Genomic DNA, 14,985 nt, shown 5'->3' with positions numbered 1-14,985 from the left:
CAGGGACTTCTCTCCTTGGTATCTATGGAAATGGTTCATGTAATGTAAATTCCAGCTCATTCATTCCAGAAAGTTTCTATGTAATTGCCTTAATTGTTGAGGTACTTATCATGATGAAGGACAAACTTTTATAGTGCCCATATTGGTGAGAGTGTCATGTTGCTCATACATCTCAAGTCTATATTAATGCTTACCCATACTGCTTTTTAATTCTTGGCATCCTGAAACAAATATTCACTCTTCTATTAGCCTCTAATTTGTTTCTTATGTTTTACTTCTAAATTTTACATATTTGTTAGTGAATGATTGCTGCTGCTACATTTTAGGCACAAAAAAACAAATTACTACCTGTACATAATATTTGGTGACCATTCTTCAACTGTTCAGTTTTATAAAACCACTGCTTGTTCATTGCTAAGTATGCTCCAAGCCAAAACATACATTTTTACTGGTGGCCATTTTTTACCAGTTTGTAAATACTTACCTCTGCTTGTACATAACTAAGTATGTTACTAACCAAAACAACAACTATTTGGTTTGCATACTCAGAAAGCTGCGCCACAATAATGCCAGGGTTCATTAGTCGAGCATTTCCATAGGATTCCATAGAAGGATTTTTGTGTGATCTGTGGTGTGAAAGAAATGCATTTCGTCTTGTATTGCCCTTTGGTGATACTCTGATAGTCTCAAAAGAAGCTAATTTCTCTTTGTTAGAGAGTATGCATTTTTGGTGGACTCCAACTTACAAGAACAATTAGCAACACATTTGATTGAAAAAATTAGACTTTTCTAATAAAAGTAAAGAGTTCAGCTATCTTGCTGTCTTTGTATCAAGAGTGTACTGAACTCCATGATCTCCTTGGTTTTCAGTATGGAGAACACAGTTTTATGTTATGTATTTACTGTGAAATAAATCTTGATACATTTATGGACATTTCCTTTACATGTAAATAACATTATGTCACAGTTTACCTGTAAGCTCATCTTTGCCCTTTGTATACCCCTAACTGTATTCAACTGTCTTTACCTTTTATATAGTAATTTAATGGTTATATTTCCATAGATAATTTCAGATTGTTTTTGCAGGTATTGGAATTTCATTACGTATGTTGCATGGTGAATTAACACAGGTACGGGAAGAAAACCCTCTTCTGTTCAAAAATATATGTATAACCAAAAAATTAGGTTTCTCTGATGTCATAATGCCTGGTGATGTACGTAATGATCTCTATCTCACTCTCGACAGAGGTGAATTTGAACGCGGTGGGAAATCTACCGGAAAGAATATTGAAGTAACTATTCTTCTCCTTGACAGTGATGGCAAAATTCTTGAGGTAAGTTTGTGTTATAAGTTCTGTATACACAAAATAGTATAGCTCATGGTTTCATAATGAATTTGTCATTTTCTGAAAGGAAGTATTATAACTATAGTTATTTCAGTGACAAGTTGTTTCTGAAATGAAACAAAACTTCCTTATAGTATTTATTTGGTTGTTTTGTACTATGACTGTTGTCCTTTACTGTAAACACAAAGTTTTGATGTTTCTCAAACAGTCAAATATGTTCTGTATGCATTTGGTCAAACCACTTCTAGCAACTGTAGAGCATTTTCTTAGCTTTCCTCTCCTGTTTAGAAATGATGCCTCAGTTTGTCATGGCATAAGTCTGCATATGTTAGACACATGCACATTTTGTTTTTTCATGCTTTCAAGTCTTTTCTTTCTCTATATGTCTAACAAATATGGTGTATTTGCAAGTAAAATTTTCAATTTACTCTGTCATCACACTGAATCCATAATAGTAAACAAAAGCATTTCAACCAAAACAAGGAGAAGCTTTCACTATCCATCTTTGTAACAGCTTTGCCAAATGATATAGTAGTACTCTTTTCACTTCCAGATCATGACAATACATGTACATATAACATTTTTTTCTAGAACTTTACTCCACAACAGTGTTGTTCTCATTTGACTAATCTACAGAACATTTACACATTTAAGTATAATGTTCTCTCTGTGGTTCCAGTGTAACTCATGGTGTAGCAAGTTCCGAGAAATATGAATGATATTACATGTCACAATATCTCATGAATGTTCATGATTTCCCATAGCTTCTACAATGTTACAGGAGATAGCACATGATACTGCTATTTTACAGTACATCACTCTTAACATGAAAAATATATAGCTCATGATAATGCACTGTATCAAATTTCATGCATTTTTTCCTCCGATTTTAAATCCAAGTTTAATTAATGTCAGTATGTTCTTTTCATACAATGATCCAAATAGCTATACAGTAACTCCTTTCATGTCAATTGTTCACTTATTTTGGTCGGTACTGTTGGGGCCTTCATGGCCTGTTTGGGGAAGTTAAGCCTTTTTTTTTTTTTAGTTCACTTTTTTTAATACACAAATATTCAAATATTTACATCGGAATTTGGTAAAAGCCCACAAGAGACATAGAGATATGACCTTATTTAAATCGGTAAAGCAGAGAAATATACAACAAGGTATTTACAACTTTAAAATAATCCACCAGAATGTACAGGGCTTGAGCAAGAAATATGAACAATCAGACGTGTTTGTTAATGAAACTATGCCTGATGTGCTTGGTATTAGTGAACCCTGGCTATCTGATGCCAAATTAGAACTTTTTAAACCTCTAAACATGGTACTAGCTAATAAGTTTTGCAGATCTACTATCAAAGGTGGGGGTGTGTCAATGTATGTAAAAAGCACATTTGATTTTAATTCTGTAAATGTAAGTAAATATTCATTAGAAGGAACAATTGAATTATGTGCAGCACGTATAAAGGTACCAAATGATGAAATTTATGTTATATGTTTATACAGACCACCAGGTGGAAACTTCAAAGTTTTCTTAACAAAATTTTGTGACATGATAGAGAATGTTTTTATATCACACCTGAACAAGTTAGTAATTATAGGAGACTTCAACATAAATGTATTAGCAGATAAGTTACACACTAGACAATTCAAGAATACTCTGCTTGAATATAATGTAAGATACCTGATAAACACTGCAACCAGGGAGACTGAAACATGCCAGTCTGGAATAGATAACATAATCACTGGTATTTGTCTTTACAATCTTACATCTTCTGTTATTATAAGTGCTTTGTCAGACCACCATGCAGTAGAACTAAGTGTGCACATAAAAAAGGTTCCTACACACAGTTGCTATAGATATATTAGGATGAATACAGACCAAAATATAACTCATTTGAATAATATGCTAAGGAATGTGGATTGGAAAATGTTCTAACGACACTTCATAATTATGGCAGATTCTCAAGTGTACTATTCTACATTCTTAACCAAGCCTGCCCCTTGATAAAAAAGAGAATTCAGTCACATGCTGTAACCTGAAACTGGATATCAAGTTCAGTCACTGAGGCTAGAGTAAAACTAAGATGGTATGAGTATGCTATGTTAGATGACTTGAGCAATAAAAAATTAAAAGAAGAGTTCAAAAAGTATCAGAAATACTATGTAGATCTCCTAATTTCAGAAAAACAGAAACATTTTGAAAGTGTCATTCAGAGCTCAAATAATATCTCCAAAACATCATGGTCTCTAGTAAATAGAGAAATAGGTAAATCTGAGAAACATACAACTGAAAATCGCTTACTAATAAACGGCACAATAGAAACTGATCAGAATAAGGTAGCAGATCTATTTAACAATTACTTTGCCTCTGTTGGCTCCAGCATAAACAATCAGCTTAAAAATCATGAATACAAATTCAGAGGAACACCAGTGTCAGGAAGTATATTTTTGATGCCAACAGGTAAAGAAGAAATAATTAAAATAGTGAGTAGCTTAAAGAATTCCCATGCAGCAGGATATGATGGTCTTAGTCTGGACACTCTTAAGAAATGTATACATAAAATTGCATCACCTTTATCAACAGTTATCAACTCTCATATGGAAGATGGTCTATTTCCAGATGAGTTGAAAATTGCTCGAGTTGTGCCTATTTTTAAAAAAGGAAACAGGAATCTAGTAGAAAACTTTCGACCCATTTCTGTTCTTCCAATAATATCCAAAATCTTTGAGAAAGTAATATACATAAGAATTTGGAACTTCCTGGTATCTAAAAAAGTTATTTCTAAGGGGCAGTATGGGTTTGTCAAGGGGTCGTCCACTATTACAGCAGCATCCAACTTAATCAAAGGTGTCACTCAAGCAATAGATAATAAAGAACATGTATGTGGCATCTTTCTGGACTTACAAAAAGCATTTGACTGTGTTGATATGACCATATTGCTGGACAAACTGTGGAACTATGGCATTCGAGGCACAGCCCATAATCTGATGAGGTCCTACTTGACAAATAGGAAGCAGTTTGTGTCTATTAGCACTACAGAGGGAGCATACAAATCAAACACCACTGACATAAATTTTGGTATTCCACAGGAGTCAATATTGGGACCACTTCTTTTTATTATTTATGTTAATGATATTCAGTCCATAACAAACCATGCAACAGCTATCTTACATGCAGATGATACCATGTTAATATGCTGCAATCCAAGCTACTCACAGCTCGAAGTAGAATCCAATACTGCAGCAGGCTTAATTCTGCAGTATTTTAATGAAAAACTAAAAGTAAACACAAATAAATCTGTCTATATTGAATTTGATCTTGGGAGGCAAAAAACTCATGAAAACCAAATCTCTTAGCCTGATACTTGATGCAGAGTTAAACTGGTCTGATCATGTGAATGATATTTGCAAAAAGCTAAGTACTACCATATATGTCCTAAGAAAACTGACACCTTTTTGTAACATCACCACTCTGAGGCAAATATATTTTGCACTATTTGAATCCCATCTAAGCTATGGGATAGAAGTATGGGGATCCAGCCGTAAAGGTAATATGAAAAGTGTACTTATCTTACAAAAGAAGGCACTTAGAATTATGGGAAATAAATTTGCCAGGGAGTCCTGCAGAAATTTGTTTAAAGAATTTAAAATACTAACTGTTCATAACCTGTATGTGCTGAAGATAATCATTATGGCAGTAAACAGTAACAAAACACTTGATAAAGAAATACACGATCATAACACTAGAGGTTGAGAGAGACCCCACATCATCTCTCATAGAACAACACTCTATGAGAAAAGCCCTCACTATGCAGGCATAAAACTACTGAATTGCTTCCATCCTAATATCTCCAAATTGCCCATTACAAAACTAAAAACAAAATTAAAATTATGGCTCCTAAACAATCCTGTATATTTAATAGATGAGTTTCTAGATTTAGTAAACTCGTATGAGGGAAGATCATCAATCTAAAAATATATGTAATCTCAGATCTTAGACTGTGTCACAAACTGTAAATAATTGAATGTCAGATATGAATACTATGTCACAAACTGTAGATTTCTTAATCTAAGTATGGTAATAACAATTTGTTATGTATAGTCCATATATGTTACTCTGTTCTCTCAACTAAATTTAGAAAAAGTTGTGTAGATTAAAGTGCCAGCCAATAATATGTAACCCTAGTAAGTAAGGCTCTGACTTATCCAGAAGACTGGAACAAAAAAAAAGCCTTTTTTGTAATTAGTTGATGTTGGATCAAAATAAATAAATAAATAAATATTGACATTGCTGAAGCTTGGAAACAGTGAAGTGAACACAGAATGAAATATTATTACAAATGGACACCACAAAATAATGGCAACAATAGATTAATAAACATTGGTAGACAGGCTCACAATTTTTGTGCTTTACTGTTTTGGCAGATGTGTTATTTCACAATAAAATATGTAGGGCAAACAGTCTGAAGAATAGGGTTTTATTCTCTGATTTTTGTTTGCAGAATTGTCTGTGGGGTGCTTCAGGAATGGATGGAAGTAGTGAATATCACTCGATGATTATTTATCATCACAACTCTCCTGCCTGGTCAGAAACAGTCAGACTGGCTGTACCAATTGAAAAATTTTATGGTTCACATGTACGGTTGGAATATCGACATTGTTCAAGTGAGTGCAGCAAGACATTATTTTCCATCATCAAGAAACTTAAACTTTCAGTATTTAAACATAAATTTCACATGAATGCCTTATATAAACAGTTTATTTTACCTCATTTCATTTCCACAGCTAAAAATATAATACTTAACAAACAAGGCTGTTTATTTTTGATGAAGTGACTGTAAAAGCCATAGTTAAATTTTGTAACAGAATAATTTATGTCAGTAAAAGTAATGAATTATGCTACAGACTTAAAATATTTATATTATTTGTCCAATATGAAAAGGGTAGACTGCTACCCACTGCTGCTTAGCTGAGTGGTTACGTGCTTGCCTCCCACAAAGCAGGCCGGGGTTCGATTCCTGGCTGGGTTGGAGATTTTCTCTGTTCGTGGACTAGGTGTTGTGTTGTCCTCATCATCATTTCGTCCTAATCACTGGCATGCAAGTCGCCCAGTGTGGCACTGACTGAAATAAGACTTGCACTCGGTGGTCGAACTTCCCCGGAGGGGGCCTCCCAGCCAACAGTGCCACACGCTCATTTCCTTTTTTGCTACTCACCACATAGAGGAGGTGCTAAATGACAAACTGACACATTGAAAAAGACTGCTAAATATTATAAGCCATCAGACTATCCTAAGCCCTTCATTAGAGTTAGACAAAAAAAAATACCCACACACACATATTAACATACAGATAACTCACACATACATGGCCACCGTCCTCTGATGAATGCCCATGATTTCTCATAGCTTCTACAATGTTACAGGAGACAGTACATGATACTGCTGCTCTACAACACATCACTCTTAATATGAAAGATACGTAGCTCATGATAATGTACTGTATCAAACTTCATGCATTTTTTCTCTGATTTTAAATCCAATATCTAGCAGTCTTTTATCAGTTGGCCTTTCTGCCACACAATGCCTCTTCTGCTTAGTGAGTAGTCATATATCCTCTTCATATTGTTGTTATTCCACCTCCTATTTTCCACTGTTTTATTAGTTTTACAATAGTCACACAATTCTTGTTACTATAATTAATTAAACATTCTCACAAAGATCTCATTTTAGAGACCATGTTATCTGAACTCTTTACCTGTTGCATAAATTGTGTCATTATTAAGTCACTTTCCCTTGTAAACCTCAAAGAAACTTTTTTTGCATCATGTATTGCGGCAGTGGGTATGTCTTTAGCAGTGAAATTTTCTTTCTTATTTCTCATAAATATAAATAATTTTTATATAATGGGAAACTGGATGGGGTTGGATGAGTTCTAGGATCTATGAAATCATTGTGCTATTGCCCTTTCAATTTTGTATCAAATTATTCAGAGACCCTAATTTATTCTCATGCCACTCCAAACAAAGTTTATGATAGAAAAGACAGCATTTATATATCCATTAAATGAATTAGAGAACATTTTGAGAATTTCCTAAACTTCTAGAATGGGAAAATGTTACATATTTATTATTAGTATTTTATCAGTTCCTTTGACAGTGAATAAGTGATACAGCAGACAATATATGTACATATTTTGTATAAATGTGTATATTAAACAAAAATATAGTTTAATTTATTCATAATTTGTAAGAGGCATTTTGATATTTAGAATGAATGAAGTTCTTGAAGTCAGTCAGGACGTGTCAAGCGTGGTCTGTCACAAAAGGACTCATGTTGCACATTTGTGTACTTACAAAATATTTGCATTTGGTGGAAGTTATCTTCAAAGTAGGGTGAGTTTGAGTCCCCATATTTCTGCACTCGGTCCCTCTGCTGCTCAAAGCAGTTTTTCATGTTGTTTTCTGTAAACAGTTACGGCATTTTTGTCTTCTGGTGCACAGCAAGGAACATCTCTAGTACACTGCTTTCCCACTATCACTTACAAGGAAATGTCACCAACTTGTCCTCGTATTTAAGGAAGAAAAAAGAAAATTTGCAAGGTATCAGTCCCAGCAATCAATCGCACATGAAAATGTGGGGCATAATTCTGACAGTATGCAGTTATGACCTTCTGGAAGCACAGATTTTAAACTTTTTTGTGCACTGCCTTTTTGTCACACGCTGCTCTCCATTGCAGCTACCTATTGCCTGAACACAAAGTACTGTACAGCAGAGTGACAACCAGAGCACTCCTACTCATGGGATGTTGAAGGTGAGGAAAGAGAAGTGGGGAGGTTGACACATCTGCCCATTGTACACCAACAGAAAAAAAATCGCAAAATCCAAAAATTATTAATGTAGAGTAATGAAATTTTGGGAATATATTTGCCGAGGTAACATATTTAAGTAATTGTCACTGCAAGATCACAGGTTAATGTAAGGGCAAGATAAACCATAAGGGTGAGATAAACCATTACAAATGTGAAATGTTGGTATGTTATTAACCAGTGTAACTGCCAAAATGTTGAATGAAGCATACAAAGATTCATGGATTGCATTCAGCAGGTGTCAGATGTCAGTTTGGGGGCCTGTAGCACTTGGTCATTGAATACAGGGACTGTTAATGATATTTGTGGATGACACTGGAATTGTCATCTGATGATGTCCCATATGTTCTTGATTGGTGGTAGATCTGGTGATCAAGAAGCCCCAGGCAACATGTCGACACTCTGTAGAGCATGCTTGGTTACAACAGCAATGTTTGGGAGATTGTTATCCTGTTGGAGAACACCTCCAGGAATGCTGTTCATGAATGATGGCAGAATAGGTCAAATCAATAGATTGACACACAGTTTTACAGTCAGTGTGCCTGGGATAACCACGAGGGTGCTCCTTCTGCCATACGAAATTGTACCCCAGACCACAACTCCACGTTTAGGTCCAGTGTGTGTAGCACACAGACAGGTTTGTTGCAGGTTCTTCTAACCAGCACATGACCATTAATGGCACCAAGGTAGAACCAGCTTTCATCAGAAAATACAACCGACCTCCACCCTGCCCTCCAGAGAGCTTTTGCTTGACACCACTGAAGTCGTAAATGGTGGTGGTTTGGGGTCAGTGGAATGCATGCTACAGGGCATCTGTCTTTGAGCTGTCCTTGAAGTAACCAATTTGTAACAGCTAATTGTGTCTCTGTGGTGCCAACTGCTGCTCAAACTGCTGCTGCAGGTGGAGTATGATGCACCAGAGCCACATGCCAAACACGATGGTCTTCCCTCTCGGTTGTGCCACATGGCTGTCCTGAGCCCAATCTCCTTGCAACTGTACATTCTCATGACCATCACTGCCAGCAATAATGTACAGTTGCTAAACTACTAGAGCTACTTTTAAGTGGTTGGTACAAAATTTGAATAGACGCCAGTTTTCAGATGTAGAAATGTGCCTACCAACTTTTGTTTATGTCGCACAACTCCGTCAATTAATATTTTGAAATCTTGTTTGAGAACACATGTTATCCTTCGTGAAAAGTAGTAAGTAATATGCATACATAATATGTCAACCTCACACACACATACATTCTGCATTGACACCTATACTCTGCAGTGTGGGTGGCAGAGGATACTTTGTGCGCCACTGTTACTTCACCCTTTTCCTGTTCCAGTCACAAATGGTTCATGGGAAGAGTGATTACTGGTAAGCCTCCATGTGTACTTGATCTTTCTTAGTTTTATCATCATAGTCTTTTCATCAGATATACATAGGAGGAGGTAAGATATTGGTTGTCTCTTATAGAAATGCATGGTGTTTGAAAGTAAATCACAAGCTGATGCAGAATGCCTCTCATGCAGCATCTTCTAGTGAAGTTGGTTGATCATCTTCATGACCCTTTCACACTTACTGAATGAACCTGTAATGTAACATGCTGCTCTTCTTTGGATCTTCTCTATTTTCTCTATCAATCCTAACTGGTACAGGTCCTAGACAGATGAGCAATAATCAGGTATTAGTCGAATGAGGTTTTGTAAGTTACCTCCTTTGTTGATGGAGTACATTTCCTGATGATGCTTCCAATGACTCTCTGTCTGACATATGTCAATTAATTTTATGTAGTCATTCCTCTTCACATCACTCCAAGCAGATGCTCCTAGATATTTTATGGAAATAACTGCTTCCATTGATAGTTCTGCAGTCATGTAATTATACAGTAATGGATATTTCTCTCTATGTATACACAGCATGTTACATTTGTTTATTTTGAGGGTCAATTGGCACTCTGTGCACCAAGTGTTGGCCCTCTGCGGTCTTCCTGCATTTTGCTGCATTTTTCTAGTGTTGTGACTTCTCTGTGTGCAACAGCATCATCCACAAAGGGCCTCACAGAACTTCTGATGTTATGTACTAGGTCACTTATATATATTGTGAAAAATAATGGTCCTGCAACACTCCCTTGGGGTACTCCCCAAAGTTACTTTTACATATGAAGACTTCTCTCTGTTGTGAATTACATGCTGTGTTCTGTTTGCTAAATACTCTTCAGTCCAATAGCACAGTTTGTTTGATATTCCTTATGCTCATATTTTTCTCATTAGGCGACAGTGCAGAACTGTATTGAATGCCTTCCAGGGGTCAAGGTTCATGACAGCTACCTGGGCTCCAGCATCTACTTCTTTGTGGGTCTTGTGGACGAACAGTGTGAACTGGGTTTCATGTGATAATTGTGTTTGGAACTCATGTTGATTCTCACAGATGAGGTTTTTGCTCTCCAGAAATGTTCAATATTATTTTAATAGTATTCTTATAATGATATTCCATAGCTATATATATTCCTCAAAAGCAGAACTAATAAACCTACGTAAGTGAAGAATTTTTATGAAATAAAGTTAATGATTTTTGATTTACGATTTAATCATGCCAATCTCAGTGAAGAATTGCACATACCCTGCAAATGTACTTCACTTTAACTGCCAGCTTTAAAATCCAAAGAAAACCATGCACAACAGTGATGATAATGATAAAATAACACTACACTACTTCTTTAATGCCACCGTTACTCATTTCATTCATTTACAATGCACTTGTGGATAGCAACACAAAAATGTTCTACGCAAAGAGATCATTGGCACCAGCTACATGTTAGTAACCACATACTTTGACACAATGAACAAACCACGTTACCATTGTCAAAACAGTATTTCATAAATCTGTTACCCTCTCCACTATACAGAACTTCACACTCAGGCATTAGGCATCTGCAGTGGGGTGGAGCAAGTCATAAACCACCAGTGCAACTGAAAGTTTAAAAGCTGTACTTTCAGAAGGTCATAACTGTGTGCTGTCAGAATTATGTTCCAAATTTTTGCATGCAATCAATTCTGTAGCTGATATCTTGCAAGCTTTCTCTTTCCTCCTTGGAATATGAGGTCAAGTCAGTGACATTTTGTTGTTAGACTGCTGATTTTGATAAAACTTACCACAGTAAGGGTGCAATTAAAAGTCAAAGTTCAGCTATACACTAATACCACAGCAGATTATTCCATAGTAATATAAGCAGTCTCATTTATTTTGTTTTGTGGCAATATATACTGTGGTAGAGAAGCAGCTGTGATGTGTTTTTCTGATATACTACACATTCAAACTTAACTACCTTACCGATAGGTGATATATATTATCTGTTGAAAGAATATATTACCTGTCAAAAGTACCTGTCATATCCAGCTACAGATTAATCTATGGATTCTTAATAGAGGAAGTTACTACTGTCAAAAAGCTGGTATTTCTTGTAAATGCACTATTTAGTTGCTGATTATTTTCTACTACATTCTTAACAATCACAAGTGACTGTACTGAATAGTATTGAAGTATCATAGTCATTATGTACCATATAAAGTAAACTTATTTACTGTGAACATTGTTTCCTATAATGCTTACAGAAACTTATGAACTCAGAATCCAATATTCCTGTTTGTTGTAATTAATAAAATTTTAATACAGTTTTGAATTTCTATTTGCACTTCACAGATTACTTTTTTAAAGTTATATAAAAGTAGTGGGAAACCTAATATAGAGGACCCACACATGTGCTTTACACCCCATGTTTCAATTTATATAACTGAGTGAGGTGGCACACTGGGCTCATTTGGGAGGATGATGGTTCAAACCTGTGTCTGGCCATCCAGATTGAGGTTTTCTGTGATTTCCCTAAATTGGTCCAGGCAAATGCCAGGATGGTTCCTTTGAAAGGGCACAGCTGGTTTCCTTCCCCATCCTTGACATGGTCTGAACTTGTGCTCCATTGCTAATGACCTCAATGTAGTGAGACATTAAACCCAATCTTCCTTTTTCCTTTTTTCAATGTATATCTGTCTTTATAACAATTATGAATTCATAAAATAATCATCATTTGCATAGAAATGACTAATATTGTTTACTTTAGCTTTTAATACCAATGTGATTATATTTATTTGCTCCAAATTTTTGCAGCTCGTGACAAAATGGATAACAAAAGACTGTTTGGATTCTCATTTGCGCATCTAATGGAACAAGGTGGAGCAACACTGAGTGATGGTCAGCATGAGTTATACATTTATAAATGTGAGGAACGGACACGACTGGAACCCTCCATGTACCTGAATCTTCCATCAGGTGTACGAGATGATGCAGGCCCATCTGTGTCATCACCATTCTCTCGCAGTAGCAAGGAGGCAGTATATGTCCACACATTGCTCTGTTCGACAAAACTAACCCAGAATGGTTTGTTGTATTCTCATATAACATTGACATTTAAAAATAGAGTGTAACTCTGTTAGGAATGTAGTAATCCACATTTACAGGATATTTTCCATGATATTTATTAGTCTTACAGTATGTATGAAATGCAACAGTGTTGCTAAACTGGCTATTGTGTAATGTGTAAATAACAGAAAGTCAATAAAATCAAATGTTTAGAGTCACAATCATTAAAACTTAAAAGCACAGAAGTAAAAATGTGTGAAGGGATTTTGTTGTTGTGGTTGTAGCCCTCCACACTAGTCAATCCTATGCAGTTCACTTCTTCACTGAATAACTACTGCAACCAACATTCATTTCCTTGATGCCTCAGAATGTGTCCTATCAACCAGTCCCTTCTTTAAGTCAGTTTATGCCATAAATTTCTTTTCCCCAGTGTGATTTAGTACCTCTTCATTAGTTATTGGGTCTACCCATCTGATTTTCAGCTTTCATCTGCAGCACAGCAATTAAAAAACTGTATTTCTATTTTTGTCTGAGCTGTTTATTGTTCACATTTCACTTCTGTACAAGACTGCACTCAAGGCAAATGTCTCAGAAAAGACTTCCTAGCACTTAAATTTGTTTTATATGCTAACAAGTTTCTCATTTTAAGAAACATATTTGTTGATATTGCCAGTTTGCATTTTATATCCTCTCTACTTCAACCAGCATCAATTGTTTTGCTGCCAAAATAACCACTACTTTTAGTGTCTCATTTCCTAATCTAATTCCCTGAATGTTGCCTAATTTAATTCGACTTCATTCCATAATCCATGCTTTATTTTTGTTGATGTTCAATCATATCGTTTTTTTTTCAGGATGCTATCCATTTCTGTTCAGATACCCTTCCAATTCTATTGCAGTCTCTGACAGAATTACAATGTGACACATATTATTTAGAGTGCAGTGGTTCATGGGTGTCATTGATTAGTAGTGTGGTATTGCTACCTCCTGTTAATACCATGCATTAGTTGGGCAGGTGCCACACTTCATTGTCATCATATATAAGTAATGAATGTGCTTTTAAGGTATCAGTAAGATTCCATGAGTACTTCAGTCTTTATTTATTTCTTTGCTAATGTAAGAAGCCTACCTTTACTGTACACACAGTTAGACACAGCATACAAATATTTACAAAAAAAAGAACATTAAGAAATATTATCAATCAAATTTACAAATCAGATGACATTTGTCTAGACCTGGACCACACTTAGGGCACTATCTTTTGTAAGCATAATGTCCTGCATTGGAAAGGTAAGTGGACAAAGTGACCACTATCACTGGCTGTACAACAGTTTGTTCTTCTCCATACTCATACTTGTTACCCTCTGAAGTGAAAATCTGTAGTATATTGGGGGTCTTTGCTTTACTGACACCAGTTCTTAAGCAGTTAAGGGACATCCAAACACCCCACTCATCGCTGTGACTGGCTGGAAGATGTTCTCATGGCTCTGTCCAGTCTTGTGGCATGGATTTCTATTGAAAGAGTCTGGTGCCTTGTCTGAAGAAATTTTCTTGATTTCAGCCTAGGCTGAGATAACTCGTGGCCAAACCATGAGTGAGCTTATGCGGTTTCAGCCTTCAGTTGTTCATGATTGGCTGCAAATTCTCACTGAGTATTTGCGATACCAGCAAGACAGTAAATCTTCTCATAAGGGTTAGGTTTTAACCATCCTACAATCAGCCTGCAAGCTTTGTTTGGTGCAGGGTCCACAGTTTTGGTGTTAGATGATTTATACCAAACAGGGGAGGTATACTCCACTACAGAATAGCACAGAACAGTGGTTCTAAGAACTTGTGGCTTAGCTCCCCAATATGTTCCTCTTAACTTTCTCAAGATGTTATTTCAAGTGCTAGTTTTCTGTTTGAAATTAGGAGCAGTGTTGTCTGAAGCTGATTACTTCTAGGTACTTTGGATTGAAACCATCTTTCAAGGGGATGCTGTTCCAAGACACATTCTATTGTCTTGATGCCTCCCTGTTGTGGAGATGGAAAGCAAAGAGTAGAGTTTTTGAGGGGTTGAGCTTTAGGTGGTTTGCCTTACAGTATGTGCCTAGTTCTTTCAAAGCACCATCAAGAGATAGTTCTATCTCTTTGAATCTTCCTTCACTGGAGGTCAGGGCCATGTCATTGGCACAGTTAAAACTTCTTGTATTGTAAGGAACTGGATAGTCATTTGTATAAATATTAAATGGCAATGAAGCTAGCACACTTCCTTGAAGTAGACCAGTTTTCTTGGATTCTTCACTTCCTTTGTTGCCCCTTAAAATCAGAGAGAAACCTATTATTCTGTAACAGTGTTGACATCGGCACGGTATGTTTTGG

The 14,985-nt window shown here is 36.0% G+C and overlaps 1 protein-coding gene across 1 annotated transcript in view; it reads left to right on the top strand.

The window, feature by feature from the left end:
* LOC126470030 (dedicator of cytokinesis protein 3) overlaps positions 1 to 14,985 on the top strand; it is a 1,043,796-nt gene that overhangs the window by 892,563 nt on the left and 136,248 nt on the right. Inside the window, exons 12-14 of the mRNA XM_050097517.1 lie at positions 1,087 to 1,334; positions 5,855 to 6,017; positions 12,373 to 12,642. Coding sequence (XP_049953474.1) covers positions 1,087 to 1,334; positions 5,855 to 6,017; positions 12,373 to 12,642 — 681 coding nt within the window. The remainder of the gene's footprint in view (positions 1 to 1,086; positions 1,335 to 5,854; positions 6,018 to 12,372; positions 12,643 to 14,985) is intronic.

Source organism: Schistocerca serialis, chromosome 3, assembly GCF_023864345.2.
Source record: "Schistocerca serialis cubense isolate TAMUIC-IGC-003099 chromosome 3, iqSchSeri2.2, whole genome shotgun sequence".
In the NCBI taxonomy this organism is placed as follows: domain Eukaryota; kingdom Metazoa; phylum Arthropoda; class Insecta; order Orthoptera; family Acrididae; genus Schistocerca; species Schistocerca serialis.
This window is presented reverse-complemented; position numbering and strand designations above follow the sequence as displayed.